Source organism: Pieris napi, chromosome 21 (genome assembly GCF_905475465.1).
Source record: "Pieris napi chromosome 21, ilPieNapi1.2, whole genome shotgun sequence".
Classification (NCBI taxonomy): domain Eukaryota; kingdom Metazoa; phylum Arthropoda; class Insecta; order Lepidoptera; family Pieridae; genus Pieris; species Pieris napi.
In genome coordinates this window covers 1,078,537-1,097,349 of record NC_062254.1, presented here as the reverse complement: position 1 = coordinate 1,097,349, position 18,813 = coordinate 1,078,537, and the positions used below count along the sequence as shown (strand labels likewise).

The window sequence follows — 18,813 nt, the reverse complement described above, 5'->3', positions numbered from 1 at the left end:
AGGTTCGATCCCCGGCTGTGCACCTATGGACTTTCTTTCTATGTGCGCATTTAACATTTGCTCAAACGGTGAAGGAAAACATCGCGAGGAAACCGACATGTCTTAAACCCAAAAAGTCGACTGCGTGTGTCAGACACTGGAGGCTGATCACCTACTTGCCTATTAGATTTAAAAATGATCATGAAACAGATTCAGAAATCTGAGGCCAAGACCTAAAGAGGTTGTAGCACCACTGATTTATTTTTATTTTTTTGTATATCGGTAGTAAAAATTTTGGGAAGATAAATCCAATAACTTATGAGGTAGTGTCTGTTTGACGTTGACATTTACGTCGCGAATTCTTTAAATATCAGCATAGCTAAACTAAAAATAATGTATCGTCTGCAAAACTGAAATCCATTTGCTAGTATTTTCTACTGTATTTATTAAATGACTTAATTATTAAGTTGTATTTGTAGGGAATAAATTCGTTGTCATTTTCGTCACAAAAGCATTGTTGAAATCATATCAAAACATGGAACTATTTCAATCACAGAAATATCCTATTTCAAGATTAGTGTTTTCAAAATGAACAGACTCTTGAGTGCGCGCCATAAATCTGAGTGGAGCACGCTCCATTACTCTCCCGCGATATGTTTGTTCTGCTGACAACCTTTGTGCGAATCTCTAGGACTCTTTGGTATAGCCAGGTATAGATCTCACGTTCGTACATTAATCTTTATATGGTATTTTTCCACCCTTATATCTTCAAAAGCTTATGTTTAAAGACAATCTGGACGAAGTTTTTTATACATACAATCATTAATTAATCTGGCTGGCCTTATTATAAACTAGCAGATTCGGCCAAGCGTTACAGTGGCTAAGGTTTTTGTTATATTACATAGTAGTAAACTATTCAAGGGAAACGGTAGGTGAACACCAGTCATGGGAACCACCATGCTTTTTTGGTGGTAAAGCCATTAAATTGTACCTTATGTGAAACGTTGGTACTTTCGACACAGCGCCATCTGTTAGAATTGTGACTGTCAAATAGTAAACAAATAATTTGCAATAAAATAATATTGCGGGTATAAATTAAGATGTAAGCTATCCTGTCTTTTAAGTTAGATCAAACTGCACACGGTGTGCAAATTTGATTGATATCGGTTCGGTAGTTTAGGAGTCCATAGCGGACAAACAACGTGACACGTAATTTATATATATATATTAAGATAAGATTAAGATTTAATGGGCTGTTAGACTTTTCAGGATGGAGAGTAAAAATATACCTGAAGGTATTTTTCAACTTTCAATATTAATATAGTACGTTTAACACACAATGACTTAGGTTACGTCTAAAAGTTAGGTAACTAGGCATACCGCACATTGTGTTTACGATAGTTTAATATACCTATAGCATATACCCTGTTTACTCTTTAGAACGAATTTCAAGGGACCGAGCATTTTTATTCGTTATAGGGAGTGTAGAAATAATGTATCGCTTTTGAGTAAACCAAACAAATTCAACTCATTGTTATGTTATAGAGAGTCTTTCGTTATAAAGAGTATGCACTGTATATAAAAATTCGTGACAAAACATTTCCGGAAGTCTAGCTTTTATAATATCTATAAACTGCGTTCAATATTACGATGTAAAAATGCACCGAACATGTATTCTTCGTGTCTAAATATAGTAGGGTTGCCCTGTACTAATCAACCCTTCTGCAAGGGTAATACTTTGAATCCCCTATTCATTATACACTTATATACTGTAATTTTATATGGTTTGGTTACTTAAGTATCTTTAAGTGAGATACTTCCGTAGGCCAAATGCTACATACTTAGTTTATATAATGCATTTAGCCGATAAATCAATTATTTATACTCTCACTCAATAAATTTCTTTTGAAACCGTTTTAAGTATAATTTTATTTAGTTTTACAATGTTCTTTACCTACATATTAATAATAATAAATAGAACATAATAACGAATATAAAAAGTTTGGTCAACAGCCACAGTGAATTTTTAGATTTGCCGTTTATAAGTTTCTGCTTGTCTATGAATAATTTTTGATTATATTGCATGTGGTAGTTTAAGATTAAACTAAAGTTCAGTAATTCAACTTTTTTAATGAAGATAATAAAGAATAAATAGAATAAAGATTGATCGGTGTTTTACAAATTTAAAAAGGATTCTACGACTGATTAGATATACTCTAACAGAATACAACTTTTGGATATACCGCGGGCACATTCCGACTTGGTTAGCGAAGCGCCACTCACCCGTGCAATACATATAATAAATAGAATTTCTGTTGAGGTAGACCTATTTGTTTGTACACTGTCTAAGTTCGCAAGAGTTGCTTCCTATATTATTAGTTATAAGATTTAGGTATATAAATATATTTTTGTAATTTTTTTTTATGTAGCTCAATTGGTGTGGGAATAATGAATGTGTTGTTCTATCGCATTAGTAATAACTGTAAAGATAGAATAGTGGTGTGGAATAAATAAATAAATATATGTCACTAAGGCATTAAATAAATTTTAGTTCAACAATCAATCACAATACTATTTCCTAGCAATTTCCATTACAACTCGCCTCGTTTAATTGGTAAATGAAGAGCAATTATGCTCGTGGGACTAGAGCACAATAATCGTCGATCTTCGATTATTTTTTTATTAGTTTTTATTAAGATTGACGTGAGAACGTGTTGTTATGCAATTTAAAAGCGGAAGCGAGCTATTGATTTTGTATAATTGTATAATTTAATATGGAAATTGTGTAGGGAAATGCAATTAATGGTTTAATGAATTAATCATTGAATTGTAATTAATTTTTTATAGTCCTGAACTATTTTTCTTACAAACTAGCTTTGCTCTAAGTAGAATTTATTTTATCGTAATTCTACAATACTAAAAATATAGCCAAAAATGGAATACATATTAATACAAAAAGGGTAAAACATAAAACTTGGGAAAAAACATTTATTAAGAAAATAAACCGTTTGGGTTGTGTTGGTATTGTGACGTACGTAAGGAGCTTACTCTAATACATAGATTAAAGCTTTTCAAAAAGCTTCTTACATTCTTAATTTGAATTTGGGAACTTGTATATACGACCATTTTAATCAATGTTCGAATCTTATGGTGTGAGTCAAAACTGTGTGAATTGATACTGTTCTCATGCTGTTTAGGAATTTTCGCCATGTCGGCTCCGCGGCCCGGAAATGCAGACAAAGGTGGACATAGGACATCAACTAGCTACGCATACAAATGAATTCGGATCCTTTGTGAAATGTGCAAACACACTTCTTTCGTGTATCTAAAACAAACCTGTATAATTGCAGTATTTTAAATGGTTTTACTCAAAGTGTCATGATAATTGGTAATAGATAGTAGAGTGATAATTACATATATATGTTAACACTCATAAAACATTTTAACGATGTTTTAGCCGGTTACCTGTTCTTTCATTTTCTTTTAAACATGTTACGGTATATCTTTACTTGTAGCATCTGTATTATTTTTAATAGACCGACATTATCATAATGTATTAAAAAATGCACTTGTTATAATTATTATTATAAGTAGGTAGGTACTCAAGTTATTATTTGAAGAATATAAAAGAATATTATTTCAAAACACAATTCCATTTACCGACTTAAGGAGTCTACGGTTATTAATCGGCTTATAAAGAGAAAAGTAACTTGTATTTCTCTTTGTTCGTAATAGATACGAAGTCTTAAATTTTATATGAAGTCAAAATTAATAGCAGAAAATACTTTTTTTCGTTATGGTGGAAATGCCTTGAAGCGCCAAAAGGACAGGTATATGTGGACTCGAGTCACTCCAGGTGCTCTGCTTTTCAGAAAACCGGAGGATCTAATATAAGCATTCTACTTCAGCGAAGTTATAAGGCGTTGACGAAATAAGGTGTCAACCACTCATGTAGGTGACAGATGAGGGAACTAAGTATTATACTATATACCCAGACGGTTTTATCTATACCTAGAGAACCAGGTATTTATTTATTACTGTTTAAGTCACTTTTTATACTAAATACAGAAGTAAAATTAATTTCATAAAAAATGTAATTCATTTTCTTTTGTTCAAATAAATTTATCTTTATATATATTCAGGCGCTTGATTAGTTTATTACAAATTTTTATCACAACCTATCATATTCATATAAAAACATGAATAAATATGAATCGCAAAATATGTTGAAAAACTCGAAGACGACTGGACCATATCGAGTATTATATTAAAGTATGCCTTGAACTTTGGGAAAGGTTTTTATGGAAAGAAAAGTTGGGATATTTTACGGAAAAACCAAAAACCTGTAATTGCGAGTACGAGTATATCATTATTCAATGTTTATGTTAGCCGGGGCTTATATAAAAATATACTATTATTCTGATGTAAACACTACCGCTCTTGCCTTGTACCATCATTGCGCAATGGAAACTGTCCCATAATTGGAATTGGATCGCTAAAGGCCCTATTTTGTTAAGATATCAAGTTATTATAATTGACATTTCAATCAATGATATTTTTGAATGTCATATGAGTGAGTATGCGGGTGTAATTGTTCCTCAAAGGTTCATTTAGGCTAATATAAAATAGATCGTTTATTGGTATGACAACGGAATAATTAAGTCAAAATATAATTAAACCTATTATCATACACAAACACACATACTATCTACACTACACTATTTGATATCGTTATCTATTTTGGTAAGTAGGTGATTTAGCTCGACACACACCGTCAACTTTTTGGGTTTAACCTTACTAAGTCTACTATAGATTACCAAATTTCAGGAATGAAAAGGTACGCCATTTCCTTGAAGGACCCTAAGTCGAATTGGTTCGGAAATACTTTAGTTGGCAGCTGGTTCCAAAAAGTGATGGTATGCGGCAAAATGCCTTGAAAAATGCTCAGTTGTGAACCTTAAGAAAGGCTACTATAGATACTTTGACACAAATTGAATGTATTTTTTTATGTAATAGGAGACAAGCGGGCACTTTATGTTAAGTGATACAGCCGTTCATGGACACTCACATATTAACAATATAGTAATGTTACAACCTCAAATTCATCTCCTCCACATTTTTATCCTGATTTAAAAGTTGTAGTAAACACAGCCAACCAGTTTGATCTAGGACGATTAGGTATTATTTTGGCTTTTGGCATATTCTATTAACAGGAAAATAGTGAGACATATGGTCTACCCTATATATGTACCCAGTATTAACGTGATACAACTAATATGCTAGGAAATCGTTATACATGACGCTCATAACATCTAAATATACGAAGACGCCACTCGCCCTAATTGCATACTGTACACGCTTTAAATTCTCATTCCGACAGTTTTAATTGTTCCACGAGCTTTAAATACGCTCAGAAGAGGCAACTACACGGCTATTAATGATATAATACTTAGTGTAGGAGATGAACGTCAATTAGGACACTCGCGGCTGAAACTTAGGGTGAGATCTATAGTGCGCACTTGGACTTTGCTCAGACTTTACTTACGAAAAACACTAAGGTTAAACTATGATTTAGTATATTTATAGACATTTTAACGGTGAGATTAAGCTAAGCTCAAGCTAAGACAGAAATTGATGTTTCATTTCATGCAATACCTTCTTTATTATCCTTTAAAAAAGTAAAGAATGGTTATAGTTAAGTCTGAGCAAAGTCTAAGTGCGCTCTATAGATCTCACCCTTATAGGTTTAAGATACTTGAATACAAATGCTGAACCGTGAAACACTGTTTTGCTATTTATTTATGTTATTAATACTTTATTTAACAGTACTTTATTAAGTTCTATATTTAGGTACGTTTAAAGGATTTTATGGGTTCAGGGTTTAGCTGTTATGCTGTATTTAATTTAAATATATTTAATTCTATAATAAGACTTTATTAATCCGTCTTACTTAAAGTGGACTAGGTCTTCAGTAACAAGTATTCTATACTAAGAAACACTGTGTCTGTGTGTGAAGGGTCACTTTGCATCTTCTACCGCATTTACTACGGAGAGTGTTTAGAGGAGTTGTACGGAATAATACCTGCAGCTGAGTTTCATCATCGGACGTCAAGGCAGAATTCGTAATTCCACCCGTATCACGTCGACGTCCGTCGTTCCAGAACTGAGCGTTTTTAAGGCAGTTTTTGCCGCGCAATATCACTATGTGGAACCATCTGCCCACTTAAGTATTTCTATACTAATTCGACTAAGGGTCCTTCAAGAGTGTACTAATTCTTAAAAGGCCGGCAAGTCGCACTCGCAAGCCCTCTGGCATTGAGTCATGAGTGTCCATGGGCGGCGGTATCACTTAAAATCAGGTGAGCATCCTGGCCGTTTGCCCCCAATATTCTAAAAATCATTTAGGATTATAGGGCATTTTCAAACATAACAAATCGCGCTATAATTCAACTAGTTCTCACCTCTCGTAAGTGATTCCAACGTTTTACGATTCATCTTCTAGACTATGCATCTTACGGAATCGAGAGTGCGCGTAAAAGTGTCACAGCTAAGTCTTCTAAGCAAAGATTTACGGATACTTACAGTCTTTATACGCAGTTTAATGTTCCTACATGTGTTGCTCTGCGGTGGGTGCAAGAACAATATTGATAGCGAAACAGCTGTTTTATCCTAATCTTCAGGTGAATAATTTTCCTTGAATTTCACAGAGATCCAAATACGAAGTTTCTTGTTTCAAACACATTAGAACTTACTAAGTACAATTGCGATGTAATTGCATTTCAATTTGTGATTACGTTTAAACTGACGACTAGTCCTCAAAAAGTTTAACGTCTCTGTTTACCCATGTCAATACCAAAACGAAATAGATAGATAGAAGTAGATACTTGCGTCAGAACTGATCAATGAAGGAAGTAATATCCCATGATGGAGGGATATGAAACACAACACAGTCTTAAATGTTTAAAATATGTCTGAAGACTTAATGTTACTTTGACGTTATTTTAAATCAAAATTATGTGTAGGTATAAGCAAGTAGCAACTTTTGTGCTACTAAAGTCATAACTTTGACCCGTTATTTATGTATTTATTTATTAATTTATTTCGTACTCCTACACCGAACATAAATAATATAAAACAAATCAATTACACAAAACACATAGCCAAAGATGAAAATCATAATATATTCAAAAACGTTGAAATACATATTTACAAAAGGATAAAAAGAAAAAAAAAGTGCGTGTGTACAAAGTACACATGTCGGAAGTGAAACAGTTTTGGCAAACTAATTTTTAACTCTTTTTCATATTTGTACAAATAAAACTAAAACTTTAGATTTCGAAGACTTAGAGTGAGGGAAAAAGGAAGATATGTTAGGAATTTAATTAATTTAATTGTCATTAAAATATTAAGTGTCGAAAATTAATATAAATAATAAATTTAATTGTTTCAATTTATTTCTTTGATAATAAAAACAAGTGGCAATTCGTCTTTTGAGATTGTAATAAATTATTTTGCTTAAATTATAAAATACCTACTTATGTTTCATAAATAAAAAATAGAGTTAATTTTAAAAATAGACTTTCGAAAATAATAGTAATTCACCGGTCACCGTTTTCATCGGTCTCAATCGCTCTCCCTTTTCTTCAACAAAAACGCTGCACATCTTCGTGACGTTTTTTAAAAAATATATATAATAGTCGGCTGTGCTGTGATGGTGTAAAACTGAGGGCATGTACTTGAGGGTGTGCTCATGATGCCATTAATTTAGGTGTGAAATCAATGTCAATTAGTGAAAAGTATAGGATGGCAAACATTTATGTCCAAATGTCGTCAATTAAGTTAGTAACTTTCTATTTTTCTATATTTCACTAGCTGATCCGGCAAACGTCGTTTTGCCATGTATATAATTTATAATAAAAAATAGGGGTTGATCGTAGAGGGGTAAAAATTAGGGTTTGTATGTATTTTTTATTGCTGTATCATAAAAAAAATGTATCTAAAAATTAAAAAAATAATAATTTAGGGGTGGACGGACTACCCTTAACATTTAGAGGGATGAAAAATAGATGTTGTCCGATTCTCAGACATACCCAATATGCACACAAAATTTCATGAGAATCGGTCAAGCCGTTTCGGAGGAGTTTAACTACAAACACCGCGACACGAGAATTTTATATATTAGATTATATTACGTGCCATCGAATTAACTAACAGTAGCGAACACAATATAAATTAAATTCGCACCCAAAAGCATTATACTGACCGTTTTGATACCATGTAGGATTGCGAATTGTGCTCAGGAAATGAAATGCTCTGAAGTAATTTATGGGCCACGAACACAAGCTATGCCCTACTTATCATTTGCGGCCATCACAGTTTCATTACCCCGAATCATAGTTAGGTTTGCGATAATTATTCTTGTTACAATTTACTTTTATTTAAGTTTGGACATTGTATCAAAAAAATGTGTAAGGTTCAAAGATACATTTTAAGTTATTTTGTTTGAAACATTTTAGATACGATTACTTAGAATATAAAAAAATATTCTATATAGGTAAAATATATTAGCAAAAGCATTGAAAACTGGAATTATTACAACGTTTAAAATATTATAATTACGTCAGTTGTAATGTAGGAGATACATTATTATTCTATTTTATTACATTTGTTGATTACTGTCTTAGCTTTATAAATTGTTTTCACGGATACTGAACTGAAAACTACGCTTCACTCACATAATATACAAATACGAATAATCGGTTCGTATAATCCAAATGCGTGACCGATATAAAAATTGAACTTGTTAAAATTATGAAACGAGAGGTGATTTCCAGAGCTTTGGAGCTTTTCAAATAAAAACTGGATGAAATATGGAGTTATAAAGCCGGTTGATGACCCTCTATTGAAACTAGAACGCAAAAGCCCAAATAAAATTTATTAGTTCAAGCCTGCGGATAAAAAGTTTATATAAAGCTTCTCTATATAATTATGAACACATTGATTTTTCGTTAAGTTACTAACTAAACAACATTGTTCAGATATCTTATGTGCAATTTAAAAACAAAAAGAAAGTAATTATTTCTAATGCTACAATTAAGTAATTTTGTAATTAACTTTTAACAAGATGGAAAGGGCTACCAGGGAAAAGAAAGAGAGTCGTCTTGCACGGTTGGCTGATGACTGATGAGTTTAAAGAAGTCGGTGAAGAAGAGAGATGGAGCCTATTGGAGGAGGCCTTTACTATATAAGATGTTCTTGGAAACAAAATATATATAATTTATTTATTTATAATTAACTCTGTGTATCTTTTATAAAGATGCATGAATGTTTCAGGGAATACATGAGGTTTAAATATTATTATTTTTACTATATATAATATATATATTATATATTAATTATATATATAACGGACGATGTTAATACCACAATCCATGTAGACTCATAAGCGCAGGTACGTTGTCGGATATTAAGATTTGGTACGAACATTTCTAGAGTTGTAGTTTCGAAAATACTGAGCATCTACAAAACGCCACAGACATAATTAGTACCTACTAGTAATTCAAAGGTAAAGTATCAAAAAATAAATGATATAAATATCGTATATTGATTAAATCTAACGGTTGGAATCAGGCAGGTGCATTTCAAATTATTTAATATTCAATGTGTCTCCAAAAGCGATGTTAAGCGAAGTAAATGAATGCTATGTAAATACAGTTGCATCATAAATATGCATTCGGTAAATTAAAATAAATGACTCAGGTAATATATTTCTTACTGTAATAGATGTTAATAACTAACGGTGAAAAATGGCTATATTCATTCCCGCATATTTTATTTATAGAATTTAAGCTCTCATCCGACTCTCATCCATGAGGTCGTAGGTTTCATCCCCGGCTGTGCACCAATGGCATTTCTTTCTGTTTGCGCATTTAACATTCGGTCGAACGGTGAAGGAAAACATTGGAAAACCGACTGACTTGCCTTAGACCCAGAAAGTCGAGGGCGTGTGTCACGCCCAGGCTGATTACCTACTTAGCTATTAGATTGACAAATGATCATGAAACAGGTACAGAAATCTGAGGCCCAGACCTCAAAAGGTTGTAGCGCCACCGATTAATTTTATTTTTATAATATTGCTATATTTCTAGTTTATACTAATTAAGAAAACAATTGAATTATGTCTACCATTGTATATCTATACTAATATAAGAAAAAAAATGTGTTTATATATAAGGAACAAACTAAAAAACTACCGGACCGATTTCAAATATTCTTTCACAATTAAAACGAATTATCACTGAGTAAGAACCAATTTATATCCAAAATATTTAAAATAACGTCCAACAAAGCGAACCAGTATAACAAAACAATTTGAGACTTCTAAAATCGATAGAACATCCACGAAGACACATGAAATAGACAATAAATCTACAAGACGCCAGACATTTATTTAATATCCGCTATGATTTATCCAACATTGAATTAAATTGAGGCCTCTAATGGATTTTATAAGTACTCATATATCTTACAATATTTGATGGGCAACCAACCCATTTGTCATGTCAAAACAAATTTCCAAACGATCGTCGGTACGGTAATTGGATTATTGTGTTTTTTAAATGTGTACTTAAATGACTGAGAAGTGTTTGTGAGAAACCATTGTAAACCAAAAATCTTTCAGTTCTTTTACTGGCAGTAAATGTAAATATACTGGCATTTCATATAATATATTTATTTTTTCACGTTCATAAGTGTACATTTTGTTACCTATATGAATAAATGATTTTTGAATTTGAATTTGAAACCTCTTCGTTTAACCTAACCTCAAGCTTTAAGTTCAAGAATGTGCCAACATTATATTTTATTTATTTATTACGCCTATTTCCCGAAGGGGTAGGCCTCAACGGATTTCCACTTGCTACGGTCCTGACATACCTTTCTCGCTTCATCTACTTTCATGACATGTCCCTTCTCTAGTACCTCCTGGAGTTAGTCCAGGTATAACCCTAACCCAACCCTATTTCACCATCCACGGTGGCTTTGTATATCCTTCTTAGTAACAGATTCCCATTCATCAGTTCTCCATGGCCAAACTCCTAAGCATTCCCTTTAGTATCCTTGTCACTCTGCTCTTTAAACTCACACTCACGCTTTTTTTATAATCGGTCAAAAATCTCGAAAACCCGAAGAATTTAGCCACTGGTCTAACATCACTCTTGGTTGTTAATTAATTACTGACATAATTTGATTTTTTTCACGATTTCTACACGACACTGATACAGCATACAGGTATTAATGCAGCACATATAGAAATCTTTTTCGAAAAGTTGATATTATAAATAAAAATGTGTTTATTCATTTGACAACAATTCATATTATAATGTTTAAAATTTGGGAACCCTTTTAAGTGAAAAAATACCTGTGTCGGAGTTCCCAGCATAACAAACATAGAAATTTAAATTTCATAAAATTATATGTAAATATTTTAATTACATTTTGTTTATTAGTCATAATGTAGGCAACATATTGCGTCTGGCGAAGTCAATCCTCACGGTCTGACCGACATTGAGCCCTAAGTATCATTTATTTGGAGTAATAAATTACAAAAGCTTTTACGAAGTGACTGACAAGTATTTGAAAATAGGATCACTGTGAGACACCATTCCGAGAACTATTTTTTTATTTGATGTTTGTTAATGTCATAAACTTCCTGAAGCTTAGAGGAAACAAGAATATTCATAGAAAATTTAATTTTAACTAAAGGACCGTCACGGTTCAAGAAAGTAGGTTATATCAAAATAACCGACGGAAATACTCAAATTATGAACTTTTACTAAACATTGCATCACGGCACAGAATATTTGAAAGAGTTGGGTGGAGTTGATTTGCATTATAAATATAGCTATAGGTATATATTCAGCTATATAGGTGTATAGCTACAAATATATGAGCGAGGAATGACAAAGCTTGATTTGACTACCTTCGCAAGTATTTGGTGATGAACGCACCCTTTATGTGTAATTGTGTTACCTTCCTTTAGATTTAGTGATACTCTGTTTAAATATGTGGCAGTACAATATATAATTTCTCAAAATAGCAGAATGTATAAAGCGAATAGGTTTTTTATAGGGTAAACAATCGCATTTCCAGAAAACTTATAAGTACCGCAGGCTTTAATGTCTGGAAGGTCGAATTGGTTCAAAAATACTTCGGGACCTGGTTCCAGGGTGGTAGTGAAATGAAAACTTAGTTTACGTTAAAGATTTTACCATACAAATGACTTTGGCAAGTCAAAATTCTCTGTATAGAAAAATTCAGTCCAACTGTTCTAATTCTACCAAACCATTCACACCGGATATGATTTTATGCGTTTAGTATCAAATGTTTATTGACGTTTTTATTGCTATCGTTTGTGTTTCACCGATATTTTATTCTTTAATATTCATCGGTTCCTACAGGTGTCGGGCTAACACGGTTGTTTAGAACTAACGTGACAAGAAATCGTAAATTTACAGGTCATATAATTCATATGCATTTATTAAATGTTCTTAGATTTCAATTTATTACATTATAACTGTAATCTGTAATATATGCATGATAATATATTGGTGCCATATTTGTAAAGCTTTTATATAATAAAGCTTTAACGTTTTTATACTTATAGTAATCAATCTGTGTGTGAGCAAGTTTCATTAATTCTGTACTTTGTGAATTTGAGGTCTACTAATGAGCATGATTAACGTATGTCAACAACGCATTGGATTTTCATAAAAAAATCAGTGGGGTACTACCTCTTTAGGTCTGGGCCTCAGATTTTTGAATCTGTTTCATGATCATTTTTCAATCTAATAGGCAAGTAGGTGATCAGCCTCCAGTGCCTGAGACACGCCGTCAACTTTTTGGGTCAGACATGTCAGTTTCCTCACGATGTTTTCCTTCACCGTTCGAGCGAATGTTAAATGCGCATATAGAAAGAAAGTCCATTGGTGCACAGCTAGGGATCGAACCTACGACCTCAGGGATGTGACTTGTGAGTCGCACGCTGAAGCCACTAACCAACACTGGATTTTCATACAGAATCTTAATCTAAGTCACGCCTTAGTCCCTTCCTTGGCATTTGTTAAGCACAGCCGGAGGAAATTATTAAAAAAAGATAAACAAAAGTTTACTTACAAGCTAATTCCACAATCGCTGGTTGACTCCTTATATCTCCCCGACTGCTCCACGCATGACATTTGCACGCGAATCGATCTTCACCAAAATATTCCTCCAAATGGTCCCTCGTCACATTACACTCGGCTTCCACAATTCTGATCCCACTTTGAGGGTCCACGAACTCAAACTGAGTACTACCCACTGACCTAACATCGTTACACATAAAGTACACTTGCAATGCATTTGCCGCTCGACACCGCAATGTCGCTGGTTTATTTCGCACCACATATGCATGTTGAGGTTCTAGTAAGAACATTGGTAACTCAGAGGAACTCTGTAGCAAATGGTCTCCAGAGAGAGACGGCAGCTCGTCTGCATCATCTCTGTTATCGTGGTCGTCATCCTTGTGACCTTCGTGGTCGTAATCTTCTTCCAAATAGTCTCTATGTGGGGGGGGATTCTTCTCTGAGTTGTAGGGGTCCAATGCTTCAACACCCGCTGGATGCGCATATTCTGGTCTCAGGGGAATTGGAGGAGTTTGTGTTGTGGTATTCTCAGGGTCTGTTGAGCTCGACTCCTCTGAAAAGAAAGAGCAATATTAATTACAGAGATTATATATTATACTAGCTGCCCCCGCGAACTTCGTTTCTCCTTAATGTGATTTTACTTAGCCTACCTATTTACTATATGTATTTGCTATGCTACCCCGGAGACTGTTCGGTTTTCTGGAATGAAAACTTTTTAGGTTTTTGTGAATTTTCTCTATATAAACCTCGTAGTTCAAGTCATAAGAGTTTAATTAATAAAAAAAAATAGTGGTTGATCGTAGAGGGGTAAAAAAGTAAGGGTTGTATATAGTTTTGTATGCTGTATCATAAAAAATAAAAACAAAAAAAAATATCTGTAAATTTAGTGGTGGACCTTGAACATTTAGAGTTTGAAAGAGAGATAGTAGTCGATTCTCAGACTTTCTGAATATATGCATAAAAAAATTCATAAGAATCGGTCGAGCTGTTTCGGAGGAGTATGGGAACGAACATTGTGACACGAGAATTGTAATATATTAGATTAAGCTTGAACAAAAATAAACACCCTTATAATACGTTCTAATTGCAGATAGTTAATAAAGTCGCGTGCCAGTTAAAATAAACGACAACTGTCATAATAACTCCTCCCTTGAGAACACCATCGATTTCTCTCAAAAGTCCGCACCTGGTTGACGCCTCACTCGCGCCTGTTTACACGCAAAACATAGATATTTGGATACTGTATACCCCACCTTACCAATTCCACATTCAACATCCCAAATAGCACCTAAAATCAGTGCAGGAGGGATGAATTTTGAATTGACAAAAACTGAAGCACCCTTGGCAAAATTTCGCTCAGAAATCGTTATCAGCACATCAGTGTATGTTTCTCCTCCGTGTTGACAGTAATACTCTAGTATTGTGTTACTATTTGAAATGTGGAATGGTACGAAAATAAACCGCAAGTCACGTGAGACGCGGATAACTTAATTAGTTTCACTTCCGAGGTATTTCTATTTCCGATTCTGTGGGGTCGGGTGTGATTTCCTTCGAGAGCTATTTTTCGTTAATGAGATTGGGTGTTTTTTCATTGATAACGGATATGGAATTTTAACTGATTTTCACGGTTGACTGACCAATAATTTAGTTATGTTCACTTATCCGTTTAGCCGTGTTGGCTTAGCGGCTTCAGCGTGCGACTACTCATACCTGAGGTCGTAGGTTCGATCCGCGGCTGTGCACCAATGGACTTTCTTTCTATATGCTCATTTAACATTTGCTCGAACGGTGAAGGAAAACATCGTGAGGAAACCCAAAAAGTCGACGGCGTGTATCAGGCACTGGAAACTGATCACCTACTTGCCTATTAGATTTAAAAATGATCATAAAACAGATTCAGAAATCTGAGGCCAAGACTTAAAGAGGTAGTAGCGCCACTAATTTTTTTTATCCGTTTAAATACAAAGTAAATTTAAGGAAATTGTTAGAAATGTTATCCGAGAAACCTTTAATGCAAAATCCAATAAAAGATTGACATGCGTATCGGTTGAAGTGAAATGCCAAGTAGGAAGTTCCAAGAACGGTAACATAAATATTTACGAAGGTAACTTCTCTACCTGTTGTATAATCATGAGCTTGAATCAATAATTCTGAAACAAAGAGAGGAAGGCTAATCGCTCGAGTAAGGTTTTTAACGTTATAAAATGTTATGTTGTATTGAACATTTACGGTCACAATGCGATAATAAATTTATGATTATTATACGCATAAATTTATTATAATATATATATATATATACTAGCAAACTCGGCGAACTCCGTTTCGCCACCAGATTTTTTCGTTTTATGTAACATTTCGTTTGGTGATCCCGCTTTTCTGTTGAAATTTTTCCTGAATTTTCTTTACTATAAACCTCACAGAGCCCGAGACCTTTCCAACGAATGCAAACCCGTGGAAATCGGTTCGTGCGTTCTGGAGTTATAGCGTCAGGAAGGAAAACCCGACTTATTTTTATATAGTAGATATATATATATAATGTTTTATATGGAGAGCTTAATTTCTTTTTTAGTATACATAATATACCTAACCAATAGTCTGAGCTGACTATATAAAATAAATAGTAGCACTACAACCTTTTTAGGTTTGGGCCTCAGATTACATTATGTTTCATGATCATTAGTCAATCTAATAGGCAAGTAGGTGACCAGCCTCGGCCTAACACACGCCGTCGGATTTTTGGGTCTAAGGCACGATTCCTCACGATGTTTTAAATCACGAGCGAATGTTAAATGCGCACATAGAAAGAGAGTGAATTGACACAGTCGAACCTACGACCTCAGGAATGAGAGTCGCACGCTGAAGCCACTAGGCCAACACTGCTCCCATAGTATGAATATCAATTACAATTTTTGTATGTAATCTAAGAACATTTAATACGGTATTACGAATTACGAATAGTAATTTATATGATTTAAAATAAATCATATAATCATAATTAATGTATGCACTATACAGCCACATAATTCAATCTACCTCAAGTATTTCGTTAGCGTAACAAGTACATTCTAAATTTGAATTTTGGATGTAATTTTCTAAAATCCAATCAAATGAAAAGCGTATGAGGTTTTAATCAATATTCCCATGTCACACACTCGTCTAGGCTGACGTGGGTTTGTCAATTAAATATTCTATTAGAGGCATTTGATTAACGCTTATATCGGAGCTTACTTAACACATTGAGCAACCTCTACATTTTAATTGGTTTTAGCTGACTGGTTTCCGAGTATATTTCTTTTGACTTATGAAATTTCACGGGCCGTAGGGCACGCGATAAATCACCGTGGCTGATAATTTATAGAAATAATTTAGTGTTTCAATTAACTGTTATAACAAAGGAGCTTTTCTTAACAATGGTGTGTACATTTCAATAAAAATAATTCAAAATTTGTGAAGATATAAATTTAAGCTTTCCACACATTACCGGTCCTTCGTACCTGTTAGATGCTTCCTTGCTGACCACGACGCTCAAACATGAGCTACCGACTAAAGAGAGAGAGTGAGAGTATATGTATGTATAAGATATATATATTTAAATTAGTTTAGTCTTGGCAAATTGGCCTAACGATAGTTTACAACTGAAATTCATCATACATTTTGTGTTTCATTTAACTCCAAATTCGTCCATAACCTAATATGTAGGATAACGATTGTATGTATTGTTGATACTGGTATTTAGACTATATTAGATAGGCTAACATAGACAAAACCTTTTAATACAATTTGATTTAATTATTCAATATAGCCTTCGAGAGCGATACAACGATTATTTATTTATTTATTTTTTGTTTATTTACACTTCGTTGCAAATAAAAGAAACACAATACATAAAAATTATAATGAATGCAACGGGCGGCCTTATCGCTAATAAGCGATCTCTTCCAGTCAACCCTAGTTAAGAGAAAAACTAAAAAAAAAGACACATGCTGCGTGCGAGAAGTGCAGAATCCTTAATCTAAAGTAATACAAAAAAAAAATATTAATAACAAACTAAAAGCTTATAGCGGTCATACATATTTTCGATACCATTTTTATAGTACGATTTGTTTAGCTTCAGTTTTGGCGATTACCTCTTCATCAGCGCAAAATTTCTAGTGAGCATTTTCTTGTATTCGAAGACCAAATCATGGAAGTTTGCCACGTTTTAAACTTTTTTTCCCTTCAATGGAATTTCTACAATGCTATCATTACCGTTATTGTATTAGCTATTAATTTTAAAGTTCAAATAGGTTCTGTCGACATCGCCCTTTATCGACCATTCACGATTCTTATAACTACGTGTTGTTATCTGGTTACGAAAGCGACTATTTAACGTACATGCCACAAAGCGGCTTAAATAATGATTTAAGTTACGGCCCATTATGTATCGTAAGTAGTTTGTTTTTTATATATTTACGAATTATGTTATTTTCCACATAAGTAGAACTTTCTTTTGGGCTTTATCTGGTGTTATTACAAATGTAATAGATATTATACACCGAAAGGTGGGCAAACTCGTGAGTATTTTGAAATTGTCCATAGGCATATTACTTGTATTTGTATGTATTTCTTTTTTGACGTTCATAAGAATAAATGATTTTGATTAACTTTTTCCATTTAAAAGAAACATTTCACCTGAAATGAATTTTAGTGATCGGCACTTAATAACTTGTGTTGGCCTAGTGTCTTCAGCGTGCGACTTTCATCCGTGTGGTGGTAGGTTCTATCCCCGGTTGTGCACCAATGGACTTTCTTTCTAAGTGCACCTTTAACACGCGCTCGTACGCTGAAGAAAAACATCATGAGGAAACCAGCTTGTCTTAGACCCAAAAAGTCGACGTGTGCACAGGACGCTGATCTCTTACTTGCTCTACTCTATTAGATTGAAAAATGATCATGAACCAGATACAAAAATCTGAGGCCCAGACCTAAAAACATTGTAGCGCCACTGAATTTATTTTATTTTACTTAACTAATTCATTTTAAAAATGAATCAAGTTGTTTTAACTAAAGAATTAAATTAAATTAGTTGTTAAAAACACTGTAAGTGCTTAACAAAGAAATTTTTTTTACGACCACGCTCCAATTTGTATTAACAAATATGTACAAGTAAATTAGAGCATGAGGAAATTTATCTTGTACGCAAAAGATTTCCCAACATTTGTTTACCTACTTAAAATATCGCATACCAAAAAGGCGGAAATCGAAAACAAATGGCTTATCGCCACAAATTGAAATATGCCTCTTCTGATGAATGAGAAAATTCCAACTACTAATGAGATCTAAAAATAATGTCATCGCTTCTGAGATCAAAGGGACCGCAGCGATGTGGCATTCTTGTAATTTAAGGATAATGATTTGAATTTAATGATTAATGAAACGTCTTTTAAAATACCACATAATGTTTTTAATATTTCAAATCTTTAATTTTTTAAACTATTTATGTAGATATAAATTAAACAAATCCCTACCTAACGATTTATTGTGAATAAAGCGTTTCTCAGTTTAAATTTCGACCTGATTTAGAAGATTGTGTCATGTGTGGAAATACTGTAATTCCCATATTTCTATGCTTTACTAGTCTTTGTGAAGTTCTAGGACCAATTCCAGGACTTAA

At 33.5% G+C, this 18,813-nt stretch overlaps 1 protein-coding gene across 3 annotated transcripts in view; it reads right to left on the bottom strand.

The window, feature by feature from the left end:
• LOC125060154 (netrin receptor UNC5B-like) overlaps nt 1–18,813 on the bottom strand; it is a 96,265-nt gene that overhangs the window by 56,545 nt on the left and 20,907 nt on the right. For all 3 annotated transcript variants that reach the window (XM_047664919.1, XM_047664921.1, XM_047664920.1), the window contains exon 3: nt 13,153–13,713. In XM_047664919.1, coding sequence (XP_047520875.1) covers nt 13,153–13,713 — 561 coding nt within the window. The remainder of the gene's footprint in view (nt 1–13,152; nt 13,714–18,813) is intronic.